This window comes from Eptesicus fuscus, chromosome 3, assembly GCF_027574615.1.
Source record: "Eptesicus fuscus isolate TK198812 chromosome 3, DD_ASM_mEF_20220401, whole genome shotgun sequence".
Classification (NCBI taxonomy): domain Eukaryota; kingdom Metazoa; phylum Chordata; class Mammalia; order Chiroptera; family Vespertilionidae; genus Eptesicus; species Eptesicus fuscus.
The window spans coordinates 30,672,873-30,691,512 of NC_072475.1; the positions used below are offsets into that span (position 1 = coordinate 30,672,873).

Here is an 18,640-nt window from a genome sequence, read left to right on the forward strand (position 1 = left end):
GTATAAATAAAATGGTCAATAGATGTGTGTGTGATATGATGTGCTGGAGGACATAGTCAATTTAGACTCCATGGAGGAAGTAGCATCTGAACTAGAATTTTCTAATTCTATGAGCAAAAGTTCCTTTAGGGACATTATCTCAGTTGAACCTCGAAATGACCCTGTGAGACAGATTGGGATTAGCAACCCCACCTTATGGATGAGGAACTTGAACTTCAAGGTGTTGAAACAATTTGCTTAAACAGACATCTGGAAGGTGGCAGGGTTTAGGCCCCAACCCATAAATACTGCCCCTGAATTCAAAGGGCAGTAAATTCCACAGTCCCCAAGCCCCGTCCCAGAGCCAAATCTACCAGAAAGTCTTCCTTGAATCCTTAAGGCATTTTCCCTCCTATTAAACCCCAGAGCATTTCATACTTCACTTAGGGTACCAAATCACCTTCTACCTTGTATTATGATCATTAAGGTATGGATTCTCCTTATACTAGACGGCCGGCTTCCTTGGATCTGACTCCTGATTTAGTGTAGTGATTTGCATAGAGTGGATACCATAAATACTTTGAGTTGTGTCAATACTGCCATCATTCTTTCTGATACACAGGTCATTTTGGACCTTTTTTTCCCCCCTTCACACCTATCTAATTAGGCACCAAGACTTGTCTGTTTTTCATAATTTGTTTTTAAGTCCTATTGCCTATCATCTTGAATACAAGACTTAACTATTTTTTAAAAAAAATATTGTTTTATTTATTTCAGAGAGGAAGGGAGAGGGAGAGGGAGAGATAGAAACATCAACGATGAAGAGAATCATTGATCGGCTACACCCCCTACCAAGGATACAGCCTGAAATCCGGGCATGTGCCTTGACCAGGAATCAAACTGTGCCCTCCTGGTTCATAGGTCGACACTAAGCCACAACGGCTGGACCAAGACTCAACTATATTATGTCCAGTTTTTAACTGAACATCAAATCTCCAGAGCCTCCCCAATTTATCCTCCAAATTATTGCCACATTCATCTCAATTCCCTTATGTCTTCTGCTTTTAAACCTTTAATTGTTCCCCTTTGCTTATATGGCATTTAACACAAAGCCTTCCAGCCTCTGGCCTTAATTTACCTTCCTAGTGTTGCTCTTAGTCTGCTCCATACGAGTTTTTTCTTCATTTTGACAAAACCATTCACCGAACGTGCCTTGAATATGCTTAGTTCGTTTTCATCTCTAGCCCCTTGTTCGTTTCCTTTATGCTTTTCTGGATATCTGCCCTCTGTCCCTCTCCCCCTTACCCATCCCAATGCCTTCCGTCTATGAGGGCATACTTTTGCTATGAAATCTTTCCTCCTAGCAACCCTTTGTTCCTTAAACTCCAGCGAACTTAAACCTATGCCACTCATTTGGCACATAACAAGTGGCACCACAAGTTGTTCTTTCTCCAAGGGAAATGTAAGATCTCCAAAGTCAAAAATAATATTTCCTGTAGCATTTAATTTCGTCCTACTCAATAAACAGGTTGTCTTACTGCTTCACCATTATTTTCCCCCATTATAGAAATGCAACAGAGACATGGACAGTCCCATAATGGAAATAGTTTCTGTTCTCCCAGAAACTTAATATCCAAAGTTTTCTGTCCCACACACTTGGAACATTTTCTTGTAAGCGTTTTATCTAGATTCAGAAGCATCTTTGGTGTACTATGTTGGGACCTACTTCTTTAAATTCTGCAGCAGTGATCCACACATCCTGGAAGGCAGACAGGGACGCAAGAATAGAGCCTCCCATCCACACCGATATTTTCCTTTCTGGGGGAGCTCTAACCTGCACAGGGGTATTGGGAGGCGCCACATTTGCTATATCTTTAACTAGCCGCTTGTCTAAATTAGGGAACAAGGTCGATCCCCCGGCAAGGATAATATTGGAGAAAAGGGAATTCCTCAGATCTTTATCGCATTTCATTATGCTGCTGAAGCACATCTTATCAATGCCCATCGTCCCCAGGTTCACGAGAGATGGACAAAAGAGGACCTCTGGACATTTAAAGAGCTGGTCGTAGAGCTTGATCACCTTCCCGTCGGGCAGTTGGTAAACTTTCTCCATACTACTACATTTCTTGGCCATTTCCTCTTCGTAGTTCATTGCCACATAACAAGAGGTTTCCTTCATTTCTGTGACAATCCTTCTGTCTGTAGCACTAAGCAGTATGATGCCATGGTCCTTTAACAGACTCATGAGGTAGTTGGTGAGGTCAAAGCCAGCCAGAGGTAGCTGCTGGGCGCCATGAGGCAAACAGTAACCTTCAAAAATGGGCACACACTGAGTAACCCCAGCCCCGGAATTCATCACAAAGCCGGTGGTGAAGCCAGCAGCAAAGAGAGCCAGCACCCCCTGGATGGCCATATAGAAGGCAGGAACCCCCAGATGCTCAAAAAATATTTCAGTGATCTGTCGTCGGTTGGCTAGTGGGTTCAGTGCTGGCTCCGTAATCAAAACCGGGCGGTCACAGGGCTTCAGCTTCAGGCTATGGTCATAGACATGCTTCCACATGATCTCCATGTCCCCCCAGGAAGTAATGAGACCACGCTCCACTGGGTAGCTGTGGAAAGAACAATAGCGTCAATGGCAGTTTCTGCCCTTCAAACCTGGGTCAATCCCCATATTTGTCACTAGTGTGCCTTTATGGGCAGTGACTGCCAGAGTTTCTCAGAGAAGGTAACTACCAGCAAAAGTAGAACAGCTACTTCCCTCTGCAATTCCTGTTGCTTTCCATTCCCCACATCCACTTTGGAAAACCCTTTGTGCGTTAAAAAAAAAAAAAAAAAAAAAAAGTTGGGGGAGGGGGATGTTCACATAACAGTGCAATTTTACTACCAATTAATCTGAGACAACCGCCCAAACGACAAAGGTACCATGAATTAAGTAACATTCTTACATGCACTTGCATTTTTATGAGGGATACATTTACATGTTTGAGTACATTTGTACAGATCCAGAGGGCAAGTAACATTCACTCATTAGATGCTTGGCATCCTCGGAGGGTTGTGGCCCATGCACTTCCAACAACGCCGGCTAGCTGAGGCTCTCCTGGCTTCCTCACCTTTTCTCTCACCCTCGCGCACCTCATCTGGGCTCTCCCTCCTCCCCCCCCCCGCGGGTCCTCCCCGCCAGGAGAAGGCGGTACCTAATGGACAGCGAGCTTCTCTGCTTCTGCGCTTGGTCACCCACGTACAGCTCCTGCCCGCCCTGGGCCGCCCAGCTCTGGCCTTTGACACGGCCGATAATGTTCGGGTACATAAACTGGGGCTCCCGGGACCCCGCCAGGCCCGCCTTGATCACTCCCGAGCCGTTGTCGATCACCACCGGTAGCTGGTGGTGGCTCATGCTGCCGACGCCGCCACCGCCTCGGGTCTGCTGGCCGGTCCCTCTGCCCTGGCTGCGGGCCGCGCCAGGAGGACCGAAGGTGCGGGGCGCAGCCCCTGCCCTCCTTACCAGCTTCCAGTGATGCGTGCGAGCGGAAGGTCTGGAACGCCGCGTCACAAAAGCCCCCCGCAAGGTCCCGCAGAGCCTGAGGCCCGCAAGGTCCCGCAGAGCCTGAGGCCCGCAAGGTCCCGCAGCGTCTGAGCAGGGACATCCCCGGACTCTCCGGGCTCACAGAGAGCCCCAAATTACCGTTGTCACCGCGGCTTCTCTCCCTAACTCCTGGAATCCCGGAACACCATTATCAGGAAAAACCAATTTTTCCTCCCCGAAAATACAATCTATCCCTTCACAAGTGGCTTTCTCTAATACCTCGAATAGCTAGAAAACGTTTTATTTCCCCCCAAACCATTGAATTCTAGTTAATAAGTGTCTGTCCAGGCGCTTGGGGAAAGCTATGGGAAGAGGTGGAGAGATTAGACAGGGGAAGTTATCCCCGCAGGGGAGGCAGGGTTCCTGCTTTTGAAACCCCATCACCTTCTGAAAAGAGGAGGAAAAATGCTAGGATGTAAAGTGGGTTTTAGCAAGCCCTGGCTGGGTAAGCTCTCCCGTTGGTTATAGTGTCCAACCGATACTCCAAGGTAGCGGGTTCGATTCCAGGTCCGGACATATACTAGTACAAAAATCAACCAATGAATACATAAGTAAATGGAACAACAAATCTATGTCCCCTCCCCCTCTCTCAAGTCAATAAAAATGTAAAGTGAGTTTTAACATATAATTTCACTCATATGTGGAATCTAATGAACAGAAAGAACTAACAAGCAAAATAGAGACAGACTCATTCATAGTGGAGCAGTCTGATAGCTGTCAGGAGGGAGCTGGGGAAGAGGTGGAGGAAATTGAGCAAAAAAGAAAAGGGAAAAAAAAACACGAAGTGGGTTTTAAAAACTTTTATTATTGTTTCTATATACTGGGCAATGGTTGCGTTTCTTTCGTGTGGTTTGTAAGCATAATGCACTCAAAACCAAAATGGTAGAATCTCACATTAATTAATTAATTACTTACTTAATTAATTAATGCAATCTTATCAGGTTATCTCCCAGGGTAATAGGGAAGCTAATTCTTATTCTGAAAATGTCTGGATTTTTAGGCCTAAGGGTGTGTCTGTCTCTTTGCAGGAAAAGTGATATTCCTTCAGTCAGATGAAGCTCACTCAGGCTTAGAAGCATTTAAGTACCATGCGTGCCAAAAAAGTGCATCATGGTATCTGAGTCCCACCCCCAATTTTGCACACCTGTAAGTACGCAATTTAGAAGCTCTGGTGTACAAAAGCAAGGGAGGAAATTCAAATGCTATTACACGTCCCTCCACTAGGGGCTTGGAAGAGTTGCTTTCTCACTGGCTAAATCCCTGCGTTGGGGTTTGGTGAGGCGCGCCGCTGCGGGTTCAGGGACTCTGGGATCCGCGAGGACGCGCCCTTCCAGGCCAGCGAAGCCCAAAAACTCGCCTGGCACTCTCAGCAACGCCACTCTGGGAAAAGATGCATAGTAAACACTTCTTTCTCATAGAAGAAAGTGTACCCAAAAGAAGGGCAACTAGCGGGTACCGCGGGGGAGGGAGCTTTAAAAAAAAGTGCATCAAATTCCAGTTTTTGAACTAATAGCATTGTTCAACATAGTTATTTTCCTCTTTCTGGTTTTATTTTATTCTTTCAGTTAAAAGTTACATTAATGTTAACTTAGTTAACTTTAAAAGTAAGTGAATGGCAAATTAGAATGTCTATATCTAGGACTTTCTGAAGGCCCACCACCACCCGGGTTTCCGTAGTGTAGTGGTTATCACGTTCGCCTAACACGCGAAAGGTCCCCGGTTCGAAACCGGGCGGAAACAACTTTTGCTTCTTTTATTTTTTTTTAAAGACAGTAACTTGTACACCCTTCGGAAATTCAACTTTCGGTTTGGGTATTATTTGATTTGTTTACCAAATGTTTTTATTCATGGCGTGCCATGTGCAAGAAGGGCTCCAGACTTAATTTTCTTTCTTTTATTTTTTTCTTTATTGATTAAGGGTTTTTTGTTTGTGTTTTGTTTGTTTTACTTCAACTCACAACCTGATCCTGGGAAAATAATGTAATGTACAGCCTAGCAGGGAAGATCAGTGTGAAAACTCTTAGCCCTGTGGCCTCCTGAACACTCTACTTAGTATTATGTCATTAGGTTTTCCATTAATTTTCCCCAGAGACCATGCTTTATTCTTATTCTTTATACTAGTGTCATGCTTGGCACCTCGGAGAGACTCATAAATATTTCTGAATTAATAAATCATCAAAAAAATGTTCCGACAAAAAAGTGAAATAAAAAAAGTATACTCAGAAAAATAAAATTGTTAGGACAAGGGTCTCAAGGTCTGGGTCATTCTTACTAAATGTTATTCTTGCTAAATGTTAAAATGTAGCACAGTATTTTACATACTAACTGTAAACAGGATGAGCTCGACAGGAACTACTATAGATAAATGTAGCCAACTGTAAAGAAGAAATCAGTGTGTACTTGACTCTTCTGGGAGACAGCTTTGGCCATGAATCCCCATCTCCTTTACTTGCTGCAAGTAAATAAAACTACCTTGCAACAATCACCTCTTGTTTTTTTTAATACAGGACCCCAAGCAGCGAAACCCTTGAGTTTAGTGACAAAACCAAGAAAGAACCAGACTCAACTTTTTCCTTTATAAACATAACGGCTGTGTTTTTATGCACAAATAGACTTCTTACTGAGTAGACAGAAGTTATAAAATTAGTAAACAGAATCTGGTTGGAAAAATCTTCAGAGAGAAGAAACGAATAAGTTCAGTTGAGACTGCCCTTTAAAATAAAGTTACGAGCAAACTTCCTATGGTCCTGACACAACTTTTAACAATAAAAAATGTTGGAAGTTTTGGTTCCCTGAGACGGATGATGTCTGCGGGTACTAGGAAAGAATCCACCCTAACACAACACGATTTATCTTAATGTTTCTGCGCTTCTCGTATATTATGCAAACTGGCATCCCTTTCCTTCACCATACAAAATTTGAATTCGACGTAAATAATTGCATTAAAATATTTTTAGCCGGGACTCAGAACCTTTTCCGGGATAACGCCCACCTTCCTCCAATGCTGCGCATGCCCAGTGTGCCCTACATCTTTGCTCGGCTTCCACGCGTCAGACTTCGGTCCCCTGGTAAGGGAATCGTGGAAAGTGGGCTACAGTTGGCTGATGCACACAAAACCCAGGAGGTCCCAAGAGCTTTCGGGTATGTACACTGAAAAGGGGTCATCCGTCTCAGCTCAAAAACTCCCCATGGCCGAGAGAGCCCAGCACACAAAGCAGTTTTTCCCGAGGAAGGAAAGGATGATGGGAGAAGACAAGCAACTACAAGCCCCAGCATGCACTGCGCACTGTGGCTCCAGGAAAGAGGCCTGCGAAGCGAGCGCGAGACGCGGACTGTTGGCCGACCGGAACGCTGAGAAGGAGGAATACAGGCGGGGCGCTCCGAGCGATCCCTGAGGTCTCCCATCTTTGACGCTTGCTATTTTGGGGGAGGAGGGTGCGCCCTGGCATGTAAGGCGTTGGTGTGAAGGGGGTGTGTGTGTGTGTGGACCAAGCAGTTCAGCCCTGGATGGTGTTGGACCTCCAAGGTCCTAAAGCCTCCAGTGTTGCCAAGGGACTCCCGGACCCGGATGTGACGTCGTCGTGGAGGAAGAAGGGAAAGGCGGAGCTGGCGTGGTGACGTCCTCCCAAGATGGCGGGGAGAGAGTGAAGGAACGGTGTCCCCGGTTGGGTGGCTATAGGTGAGTTCTGTCCTCACCCCAGCCCGCGATCCCCGCTCTCTCCAGACCCTGGGCCACCTGTGGGGGACGAGGGGGAGCAGGCACCTTGGAGTTCGAGCGCAAGGCGGGACGAAATGATGAACGGGGGAAGCTTGGTCGAGGCAGCCCGCGGTTGGCCTTGGCTACCACCTCTGCTGTGGGAATTTTGGGGGAGTGGGAGCCGGGCAAAGGGCAGGGCGGCCGAAGCCGGGAGAGACGGGCTCGGGTGGCCGCCCGAAACCACTGTGAGTGGAGAAGGGGGAAGTGAGGGGGCGTGGCCTCTTCCCGGAGCGGGACTGAGCCTTTGACAACTCCCGGTCCTGCCGGTTCTCCACCCGCCGGGCACCCGACTCGCGTTTGGGAGCAGCTGTGTGCACCGCCGAAGCTCACAGGGTTCGGTGATGTGTGAGAGCAGTTAACAGAACTCCTACCGGTCTTTTCCTCCTCTGTCCGAAGGAACCGTTTCTCATGGTTAGTTTTTTTGTTTTTTTTTCTTAACATTTGTATGCCTACTGCGCTTAAAAGTTGGAAGGTTCAGCCCTGACAGGTTTGGCTCAGTGGATAGAGCGGTCGGCCTGCGGACTCCAGGGTCCCGGGTTCGATTCCGGGCAGGGGCACGTACCTGGGTTGCGGGCACGTCTCCAGTGGGGGGTGTGCAGGAGGCAGCTGATCGATGTTTCTCTCTCATTGATGTTTTTTAACTCTCTATCCCTTTCCCTTCCTCTCTGTAAAAAATCAATAAAAAAATATATTTTAAAAAGTTTGAAGGTTCAGCCGGTGCAAAGGCGAGGAATTTTGTGGTGCTTCTTTTTCAGCTTGTGCAAGTGTTTTCCACCATTGTCATTCATTGACGTGTTCAAAGGATTGTGTTAGCTGGCCAAGGTGAAGCAGAGATAGAAAGGACTTATCCCTTGAGCATGTTGACCATATCTGTTTGATAAGAATTTTCTGGTGTGTGTGTGTGTGAGGGGGGGTGGAGGGGGGGGGAATAAAATGAGAACTGACTTTATTCCCGTTCATGTTATGTCCCACGTCCCTTCTCGACTTACCAATTGCTTGGGTGACACTTTTGATGAAAACTTAGGATTACTGACTTACTGTTTCTTTTTGTCTTTTAGAACAAGGGTAAAAATCCATTCTGATACCAAAATGCAGTATTCGCACCACTGTGAGCACCTTTTAGAGAGACTGAACAAACAGCGGGAAGCAGGTTTTCTCTGTGACTGCACCATAGTGATTGGGGAATTCCAGTTTAAAGCTCATAGGAATGTGCTGGCCTCGTTTAGTGAGTATTTCGGGGCGATCTACAGAAGCACTTCTGAGAACAATGTCTTTCTTGATCAGAGTCAGGTGAAGGCAGATGGATTCAAGAAACTGTTGGAGTTTATATACACAGGAACTTTAAACCTGGACAGGTAAAGTACACGTCTTTTTTTTTTCTTTTCACTTATAAAAGCTAATCAATAATCTTAAGAACAGAAGTTGATTTGTATTTGTTACATTCAGTCTCTGAACTTGGGAGTCTTCAAATATTGATGTGCACAATATTGTTGTTTTCTGTTTGTTTTTTAAAGAAGTCAATATCACTGATTTTGAACAGACCACATTCATGCAGTTTTGGAATTATTTTTTAAATGGTGTATTGATTGAGTCAGTTCCGTATGAGTTGAATAAAGGAACAGCAGTGTAATAGATTAATCTCATGATAAATTATTTGAATTTATTGAGAAGTTGACTATAGAAGTGCCTCTGATTAAAAATTCAGAATATTTAATATAAAATAACCACAAAACCAGTGCATTTTGGTTGCTCTTCAATTTAGTGTTTTCCCTTTCTCGGTGAACTTTGCCAGGAAAATATTGAGTTGATCTGAACACACTGAAGAACATCTGACTTTGTGCTTTCATAAACAAAAGCCAGATGTTCTGTCAGTCTTTTTTGGTACATATCTTTCCTGTTTGAGCCCAGCCATAAATGTAAGAGACGACTTTACCAAAAATAGAAAGTCTGTGTAATTTAGTGATTAAGAAAACAGAATAGCACTGACCAGTGTGGATCTGTTAGTGGGAGCATCAGCCTATACGCCAAGAGGTGATAGGTTCAGGTACTGGTCAGGGCACATTCCCAGGTTTCGGGAGGCGACTGATGTCTGTCTGTCCGTTTGTCTTCTTCTCTCCCTCTCCCCCCCTCCCCCCTCTCCCCCCTCCCCCTTCCCCCCATCTCCCCCTCCCCCCTTCCCCTCTCTTTCCCTCTCCCCTCCCTCCTTTAAATTAAGACCTAGAATGCTAGTTATTAATTTAAAAAATAAGAAAGAAAGAAAATAACATTAAACACAAAGAAAGAGAGAAAACAGTAGTAGAGAATTAAGTGGACTCAGGAGCCAGATTACTTTGGTCAAATTTTAGTTCTAACACTGTTTTCTTGGAAAAATTACTTAATTTCTTTGGACCTTTGGCCCTTCATTTGTTTTGTTTTTTTGTTTTTTTAAAAATATATTTTATTGATTTTTTACAGAGAGGAAGAGAGAGGGATAGAGTTAGAAACATCGATGAGAGAGAAACATCGATCAGCTGCCTCCTGCACACCCCCTACTGGGGATGTGCCCGCAACCAAGGTACATGCCCTTAACCGGAATTGAACCTGGGACCCTTGAGTCCGCAGGCCGACGCTCTATCCACTGAGCCAAACTGGTTTCGGCTGGCCCTTCATTTGTATGTAAAATGGGTATCATAATAGACTAGAGGCCCAGTGCATGAATTTGTGCACGGGTGGGGTCCCTCTGGATGGCCTGCAGGGATCAGGCTGAAACACCACCTGCAGCTCCTACCTGCTGCTCCTGCTCATCCCGGCCCCACTGTGCCTGCCTCGGGCTCTCGCCCAGTCAGTACCAATCGGGAGAGGCTCACACTGCCTGGCACAGCAGCGCTCACCAGCCATTAGCCCTGCATCTGGCACCTTCCCAAGGGGAGTGGCCTGCGGGATCGGGCTGAAACCAGCTATCCGACATCCTCCGAGGGGTCTCGGATTGCGAGAGGGTGCAGGCCAGGCTGAGGGACCCCACCGGTGCACTAGGCCCGGGGAGGGACCACGGGAGGGCTCCAGGGCATATCCGGCCCATCTCACTCAGTCCCAATCGCTCAGTCCCGATCTGCTGGACCCCAGCAGCAAGCTAACTCCCCTGGTGGTCAGTGCATGTTGTAGCGAGCAGTTGAGCAGCCTTAGCATATCATTAGCATAATACACTTTGATTGGTTGTTTGGTTGTTCTGCCATTTGGTCTATTTGCATATTACCCTTTTTTTATATAGGATTTCATAGGTATGTCCTGAGGATTAAATGAATTATTCATATAAAGCATTTAGCCAGATACCTGCCATATGTAATTAAATGACTTTCAATGACAGTTCAAAAGGTGAAAGCAGATTTTCAAGCACTGTAACTTCATACTTGTAAACAAAAGCACATCAGTTATTGACATAAACAACTGTTGATTGGTTCTCTTAACTGTAATGAGATTATAAACTATGAAATAATTTGTATGAATTAAGTTTTAATGAGTGACACAATGCTAGTTCTTATTGGTCTTAAAGATTACCTGACCTTGTTATCTGTTTGAAGGTTCATTTTATGGAGCACTAAACACAATTATAATATGAGACCAAAGTATAAAAAATGATAAAGTAAATTTGGCTTTCATTCTAATGGTGTCTCCCATTTATTGTAATTTAATAATAGATTATATACCAAAATCAGTAAAAATACTTAAGGAGAAACATAATGTTTTCAGAAAATGAAAATGCTACATACATGGAAAAAACATCCTACCTAATAAAAAGGTAATATGCAAATTGACCGTACCTTCGACACACCCGCAAGCCACGCCCACCAGCCATTCAGAGCGAGCATGCAAATTAACCCAAACCAAGATGGCTACAGCCACAGAAAGCAAGGTTTCCCAGGTAACAGAGCAAGCCAAGCTTTCTGCCTGCCCTTGCCAGGCCTAAGCCTCCACTCAAGCTACAAAGTTTCAATTATAGAAGGTAAACAAATTCAAACAGAATGGCCGCAGAATGGAGCTTGAGAGAGCAGGCCAGGGTTGCCCCAGGCAACAGGGGAAGCAAAGCTTTTCGCACATCCTGGCCGGGCCCAGGCCTCCGCTTAAGGCTACAAAGTTTCAGTTATAACCCCAACAGAAATGGCTGCCAGCCGAGGAAGGAGCCCCAGGCTTGGCTCCGCTCCAGGCTACAAAGTTTCAGTTGTAGAAGGAAAATAAATTCCAGATACCATGGCCTCCACTTGGGTTGCCAGGGGGCGTGGTCGGCCTGCAAACCACCACAGGACCCTCGCTCAGGCCGCCCTACGCCCCAAGGGAACCCCCACCCTGATCAGGGACACCCTTCGGGGCAAACCAGCTGGCCCCCACTTCTGCACCAGGCCTCTATCCTATCTAATAAAAGAGTAATATGCAGATTGACCATCACTCCAACACACAATATGGTTTCCCCCCATGTGGTCAAAGATCCTGCCCCCATGTGGACACAAGATGGCCAGCAGGAGAGGGCAGTTGGGAGGCACCTGGCCTGCAAGGGAGGGCAGTTGAGAGTGACCAGGCCTGCAAGGGAGGGCAGTTGGAGGTGATCAACCCTGCAGGAGAGGGCAGTTAGGGGTGACCAGGCCGGCAGAGGAGGGAAGTTGGGGGCAAACAGGCTGGCAGGGGAGCAGTTAAGCATCAACCAGGCTGGCAGTGGAGTGGTTAGGGGGTGATCAGGCTGGCAGGCAGAAGCGGTTAGGGGCAATTAGGAAGGCAAACAGGCAAGCAGTTGGGAGCCAGCAGTCCTGGATTGTGAGAGGGATGTCCGACTGCCCGTTTAGGCCAGATCCCACTAAACGGGCAGTCGGACATCCCTCCTGGGGTCCCAGATTGGAGAGGGTACAGGCTGGGCTGAGGGAAAACCCCCTCCATGCACGAATTTCATGTACCGGGCTTCTAGTTTTCTATAAAAGACAGTGATTATATTTATTTATGTCTGGGGCATTTGTGCTGTATCATTGCAAATAGAGTATTAACTTGATTCCAAAGATCATTGATTATATATATATACATATATGTATATGTGTGTGTGTGTGTGTGTGTGTGTGTATATATTCCAAAATTATAGCCAAGGACCATAAAAAAAGACTACGCTTTCTTATTTAGCGGAAAGACTTAATATGCAAACAGATTATGTTCCAAAAGTGTATTTGTAGTATGTTTAGGAACTTGGGATGGATTTTCTTAGAGAATAAAATGTTCCTTAAACTGTTGACTAGGTTTCCAAACTAGCCTATAAATCTAGTCTATAGTCAGCTGAAAATGATTATGAGTGTAATAAAAGACAATTTTAAAAGCTATTGCAATGCTAAATCTAAAGAGCAAACATACAGGTGGCACTTGAAGAAAAGCATGTTTAATTATGAGAAAATGGATAGAGATTTGTAGATACTGTAGTATGTATACTTTCAGTGAACTGAAAGTCTCATCATACTAGTTATTTTTATTTTGTTTCAAATTTTATTCCCCCCCCCTTTTTTTTAAAAAAAAAGAAAGATGTATTAATAGTGCTATATTTATATTATTAGCTATAACTAAAACCCTTTTCTGGCTCACACCTAATAGGAAAAAGTTATTTTTTCTTGTATAATTAAACAATATTTGGGGAAAATGGCAAGTAGGAAGGTTACTTGAAGGACGTGTGTGTATGTATGTGTCCATGTCCTCAAATAATTTTCAGTGTTAATACCAATTCAACTCTGATTTTACAGCTGAGAAAATTGAAGCACCCAAAGATCCTAACTTACCATAATTAATTCAGCTAGTAATTTCAGAGCCAGTGCTAGAGTAATCAGACCTTTCACTACATTGTAAACTTCTGGAAGGCAGGGACTGTTTCTTCATATCCCTCTTAGTACCACAATGGTGGGTGCTAAGTAAATATTGACTGGAATGATGAACAAGGTGACTTAAGTTTTTCTATATAATTCTAATATGACAAACTTGCTAGCTAACTTGGGTTGATCTCTCTCTCTCTCTCTCTCTCTCTCTCTCTCTCTCTCTCTCACACACACACACACACACACACACACACACACACACAAGTGGACAGTTTACAAGGGGGAGCACATTCTAAAACTTGTTTATCCAAGTGTGATGGATGACCAGCAGCATTGGCATCATCAGAGTGTGTTGGAAATGCAGACACTCATGCTCTGGCCAGTTGCTCAGTGGTTAGAGCATCAGCTCACTTACCAAAGGGTTGTGGGTTCAATTTCTGGTCAAAGACATGTGCTACCTTGGTTGCAGGTTTGATCCTCTACCCCGCCACGTGCAGGAGACAACCAATCAATGTGTCTCTCTTAAAAAAAAAAAAAAAAAAAGGAAATGCAAACACTCAGGCCCCACCACAGGCGTACTGAATCTGAATGATCCCTTGGTGGTTCACATGCATAGGAAAATTTGAAAAGCACCATTCAAGTCCCTCACAGAAGGAGGAGAACAGAGGAAGATTAATTAGAAAACATTTTTTTTAAAGTAGGTAGAAATTTTGCCCTGGCCGGTGTGGCTCAGTTGGTTGATTGTCATCCTGTGCATTGTTTGATTCCAAGGTTGCAGGCTCCGTCCCCACTAGGACGTGTGCAGGAGGCAGCCAGTTGATGTTTCTTTATCTCCCTCTTCCTTCCTCTCTCTTTCTAAAATCAATGAAAACATTTCTAAAACAGGTAGACATTTTAACATTTTATTTTTCTGCAGTGGTACATAGGTAGCTATGAATAACTATTATTTTTCATCTTTTCCAGTTCTGTAAAGCTGGATATTTTTGCCTAAACATTACTCTGAGTGAATGAATGAATTTTGTAGATTTATTCTTAGTTATACCTTTCTCATCATTCTGCTTCATTAGGGCTTTAAAGACATTGAAATATATGCACAGCTCTGTTTCAAAAACAGTTTTTCTTTGAAAAACAGTTTTTCTTTGGTCAGAATGTTGTCATTTAGCCTTGTTTCCTTTCAGTTGGAATGTTAAAGAAATTCATCAGGCTGCTGACTATCTCAAAGTGGAAGAGGTGGTCACTAAATGTAAAATAAAGATGGAAGATTTTGCTTTTATTGCGAATCCCTCTTCTGCAGAGATATCTAGTATTACCGGAAACATTGAATTGAATCAACAGACTTGTCTTCTTACTCTACGAGATTATAACAGTCGGGAGAAATCAGAAGTGTCTACAGATTTAGTTCAGACAAATCCTAAACAAGGGGCTTTAGCAAAGAAGTCATCTCAAACTAAAAAGAAGAAGAAATCCTTCAACTCCCAGAAAACAGGGCAGAGTAAAACAGTGCAATATCCCAGCAACATTTTAGAGAATACATCCGTTGAATTATTTCTAGATGCAAATAAATTGTCCACACCTGTAATGGAACAGGTTGCACAAAGAAACGATAATTCAGAACTTGAGTTGACATCAGTTGTGGAAAATACCTTTCCAGCACAAGATATTGTGCAAACTGTTACAGTGAAACGGAAACGTGGAAAATCACAGCCAAACTGTGCTCTGAAAGAACACTCTATGTCCAATATAGCCAGTGTCAAGAACTCTTATGAGCTGGAGAGCTCTGGGGAAGAGCTGGATCAGAGGTATTCCAAGGCCAAGCCAATGTGTAACACATGTGGGAAAGTGTTTTCAGAAGCCAGCAGCTTGAGAAGGCACATGAGAATACATAAAGGAGTCAAACCTTATGTTTGCCACTTGTGTGGAAAGGCCTTTACCCAGTGTAACCAGCTGAAAACACATGTAAGGACTCATACAGGTAAGAATGATTTATGGGAGATATAATTGTTTGTGTACTGTAACTGAAATAATACTTTTAATAGAGAAGTTATTAATATACAGTGTTGACTATGATTAAAATTTGATATATACTTGTATTCATAAAAGTACTTAGGATGTTAAAGTTTTGAAAATTTCTTTGTAATTGTGAGCAAGTGTTTAATCGCTATTTATTTTATTGCAACTGGTTCTCTAGTCTTAATACATGAGCTCTTTATACCATTTTTTCTCAGAGTTAAAATATGCATAAATTTGGGTTTAGCTTACTAAGTATTAACACAAAGATTTAAAAACTGATAAAGAGAAAAAAGTAATTACAACTCAGGCCAATTCTCAGATTTTGCTAACACATCTCACCACCTGCTTCCTAGACTTTGTCAACTTCTGAACATAATATTAGCATCACACAATATTTCTTCCTCAGCATCTACATTTTCCTTTATAGGTACACTTAGATTTGTAGTTTTTAAGATGCAATGTGTATTTCTCTCATTGATCACCTTTCACTATTATGAATTAAGAAACACTAATTTCTTTTAACTCTACTGTTGTTTTCAATAAGTCTGGAAGAAGAGATCCTATTTGCTTTTTTACTTATAACAATTTAACATTTTCTGAATACTGAAACTAGTTCTGTTGGACTCTTTTGAAAGTTTATGATTTAAGTAACTAAAACAGAGTATTTCTTTCTAAATACAGATTTTATTTACTTCTTCTTTTAGGTGAGAAGCCATACAAATGTGAATTGTGTGATAAAGGATTTGCTCAGAAATGCCAGCTAGTCTTCCATAGTCGCATGCATCATGGTGAGGAAAAACCCTATAAATGTGATGTATGCAATTTACAATTTGCAACTTCTAGCAATCTCAAGATTCATGCAAGGTAAAAAACAAACCCAAAAAACATTTGATCTTTGAGTCTGTCATTCACCATAGTCTTATGAATTGACTGCTGTATTAGAATTCAGGATAGTTAAGTTCTAAATGTGGTTCCACCATACAGTATCCTTAACACAGTCAAGGAACCACAACGAAACTGTGGTGACTGGAGGGAAATAAGATCAGAATGGTATTAAGGTGTCCAGAGGGTGTACAGTTTTATAGGCCATTATAAAGCTTTTATTCTTAAGATTGAGAAGTAAGTGATGTGATGTTGCTTGCCTTTTAAGAGGATCATTCTGGCTGCTATATTTGGAAATGATTATAGGATTGATTGCAAGAGTAGAAGCAAATTTACCAGTTAGGATGCTCTAGGTAAAACCCAAGTGAGAATGATGTTGGTCAGCTAGAGTGGTAGCAGTGGGAAAGATAAGTAGTAGTCAGATTCTGGATATATTTATAAATGTAAGACAAACAGAATTTGCTGCAGATTGGATGTGGGGCATGAAAGGAAGGAAGGAAAGTTGGGAGGAGGGGAGAGAAGAAGGAAGGAAGGAAGATCAAAGATGATTTTGACATTTTGAGCCTGACCACCTGAAAAGATGGAATTCCCATTAACTGAGATAGAGAAAATTTGTGGATAGAGGATTTAAGCGGGAGTACAGGAGTTGTAAGAGTAGAATTCTGAACATGTTAAATTTTAGATGGCTATTAGACATCTGAATGGAGCTATATAATACAATTGGTTATCTAAGTCTGGAATTCAGGGTTTGATCTGAAGATATAAATTTAATAGTCATCAACCTATAGATAGTATTTAACGCCATAACACTGGATGAAATCACCAAGAGAATGAATGTGTATAGACAAGGGATCAAAGGACTGAAGTTGTGAGACACACTAAGAGTTCTGGGAGATGGACAATAACTAGCAAAGGTGACTAGGAGGGAACAGCCAATATAAGAGAAAAACCAAAAGAATGGGTTGCCCCAGAATCCAGGTGAAGAAAATTATTCCTGAGGGGAATGATTGGCTTTGTCATATTGTGATGATAGGGAGATGAAGACAGAATTGACTGGGACTTAGGAAAGTGAGAGGTCAGCAGTCAGTGCTTCTGACGAAAGCAGTGTGGTAGTAGAGGCTAGTAGAGAAGAGATTAGTAGGGAAGAAATAAAAGAACAGTTGGAGACTCAAGTTTTTGATAAGTGTGAGTGAAGTGGAGGAGCAAGTAAGGTCAAGGGTCTTTTTTAAGATGGGAGACATCAGTATATTTATATGCTACAATCCAATGGGGTAGGAAAAATGGATGATGTAACATGAAGGAAAATGCAGGGGTAGTATCTTAATTATACAAATGGGAGTAGTGGGAGTCAGATGAACGGTCACCCTCAGAGTTAACAAGAAGGAAAGCAAACTATATAGGTACAGATCTCTATAGGTAGAGAGATGTGATAGTAGAAAATTTATGATTGCTTAAATTTTTCTTGGTGAAAAAGGAAGCAAAGAAATCAGCTAAGGGTGAAGATGGTGAGGAGGTGCTGAAGGTTTGAGGAAAGAGTTTTGAAGAGTGAGTGAATGGACAAGGAAAAATAATTGCCTGCAGAATTAGGGGCGCTCTTGACAACCATGTAAAGATGTGGCAGAACTTTTTGACCTGGTCTCAGAACTGATATTTTGATAACAACCAAACCATTGAACCTATTGGTTTAAAGTTCATGTAATTGGTCTGTTAAGATGAAATGAACTAAAATACTATATGAAAAATGCTCCAAATTGTTTTGCTTATTAGCATATAACTTTATATTTATTTACTAATAGGAAGCATAGTGGAGAGAAGCCATATGTCTGTGATAGGTGTGGACAGAGATTTGCCCAAGCCAGCACACTGACCTATCATGTTCGTAGGCATACTGGAGAAAAGCCTTATGTGTGTGATACTTGTGGGAAGGCATTTGCTGTCTCTAGTTCTCTTATCACTCATTCTCGAAAACATACAGGTAAGAATTTGATATGGAGAGACTGTTTAAAATAATGAAAGTTGTAAAAAAAGGGGAAGCTGAGCCTTTACAGAAAGTAGATTACAGACTTTGTAGTTATATATCTGTTGTGTTTGTGCTTTTTGAAACTTTTTATGCTTATGATTTTTAGATAGCTATTAGATATAAAAACACTATTTTCTAGAATAATAAATGGTGACATTTTTATCATATAACATATACATTAAAATCAGATAATTTTGACTATATAAACTTGAATTGAGACATATTTTGTGATCTTAGAAAAACTCCTTAGCCTCTTGAAGTTTCATTTCCCTTGGATAAACCTATAAAGTGAAATTAAGGGGTAGTGGTGAGTTTGGGTAGAACATTGATTTTATAACTTCTTAGGACTTTTATTATAGAGACATTCTAATATTTGCAAATTAAACAGATACATTAAATGTGAAGTATCAATTTTGAAACAAATCTTATTCAACCGTTTTCATTTTTTATAGGCTATATTTTTAACATATTTTTTCTAAATTTTATTCCTCTTTAATGATATAGTACATAGCAAGAATTGAAATATGGATTGATGAATTGACATGTTTTTAATCATATAAAAATCTAATTTCTTGCCTGATTCTAGCTACTAGAAGTAT

At 42.4% G+C, this 18,640-nt stretch overlaps 2 protein-coding genes and 1 non-coding gene across 20 annotated transcripts in view; 2 read left to right on the forward strand and 1 right to left on the reverse strand.

Annotated features, from left to right (window-relative positions):
* Window positions 1-1,463: 1,463 nt before the first annotated feature.
* Window positions 1,464-3,485, reverse strand: ACTRT3 (actin related protein T3). Its single transcript, XM_008142272.3, has 2 exons — window positions 3,174-3,485; window positions 1,464-2,588 (listed from the first exon to the last, which is right to left on the reverse strand). The coding sequence occupies exons 1-2, from the start codon at window positions 3,371-3,373 to the stop codon at window positions 1,670-1,672; spliced, it is 1,119 nt and encodes a 372-aa protein (XP_008140494.2). The 5' UTR covers window positions 3,374-3,485; the 3' UTR covers window positions 1,464-1,669.
* A 1,744-nt stretch (window positions 3,486-5,229) lies between these two features.
* On the forward strand, window positions 5,230-5,302 carry TRNAV-AAC (transfer RNA valine (anticodon AAC)). Its single transcript has one exon. It is a non-coding gene; the product is annotated as a tRNA-Val (tRNA).
* Window positions 5,303-6,894: 1,592 nt separating this feature from the next.
* Window positions 6,895-18,640, forward strand: part of MYNN (myoneurin) — a 36,868-nt gene continuing 25,122 nt past the window's right edge. For 13 of the 18 annotated variants that reach the window (XR_008555523.1, XR_008555524.1, XR_008555522.1 and 10 more), the window contains exons 1-5: window positions 6,896-7,241; window positions 8,378-8,674; window positions 14,308-15,101; window positions 15,844-16,003; window positions 17,818-17,996. Coding sequence is in view for 6 of the 18 variants with exons in the window: in XM_008142273.3 (XP_008140495.1) it covers window positions 8,409-8,674; window positions 14,308-15,101; window positions 15,844-16,003; window positions 17,818-17,996 (1,399 nt within the window). In the remaining 12 variants the exon portion in view is untranslated. Of the gene's footprint in view, window positions 7,242-7,626; window positions 7,731-8,377; window positions 8,675-14,307; window positions 15,102-15,843; window positions 16,004-17,817; window positions 17,997-18,640 lie in introns of all 18 variants that reach the window. The other 5 variants (XM_054713715.1, XM_054713714.1, XM_028146578.2 and 2 more) reach the window with 2 other exon arrangements.

Bases quoted from the DNA above. Each gene is read 5' to 3' on its own strand.
- ACTRT3 (XM_008142272.3), bottom strand. From the start codon at position 3,373: ATGAGCCACCACCAGCTACCGGTGGTGATCGACAACGGCTCGGGAGTG. The intron at 2,589-3,173 runs GTACCGCCTTCT...TTCTTTCCACAG, and splicing joins AGAAGCTCGCTGTCCATTAG to CTACCCAGTGGAGCGTGGTC.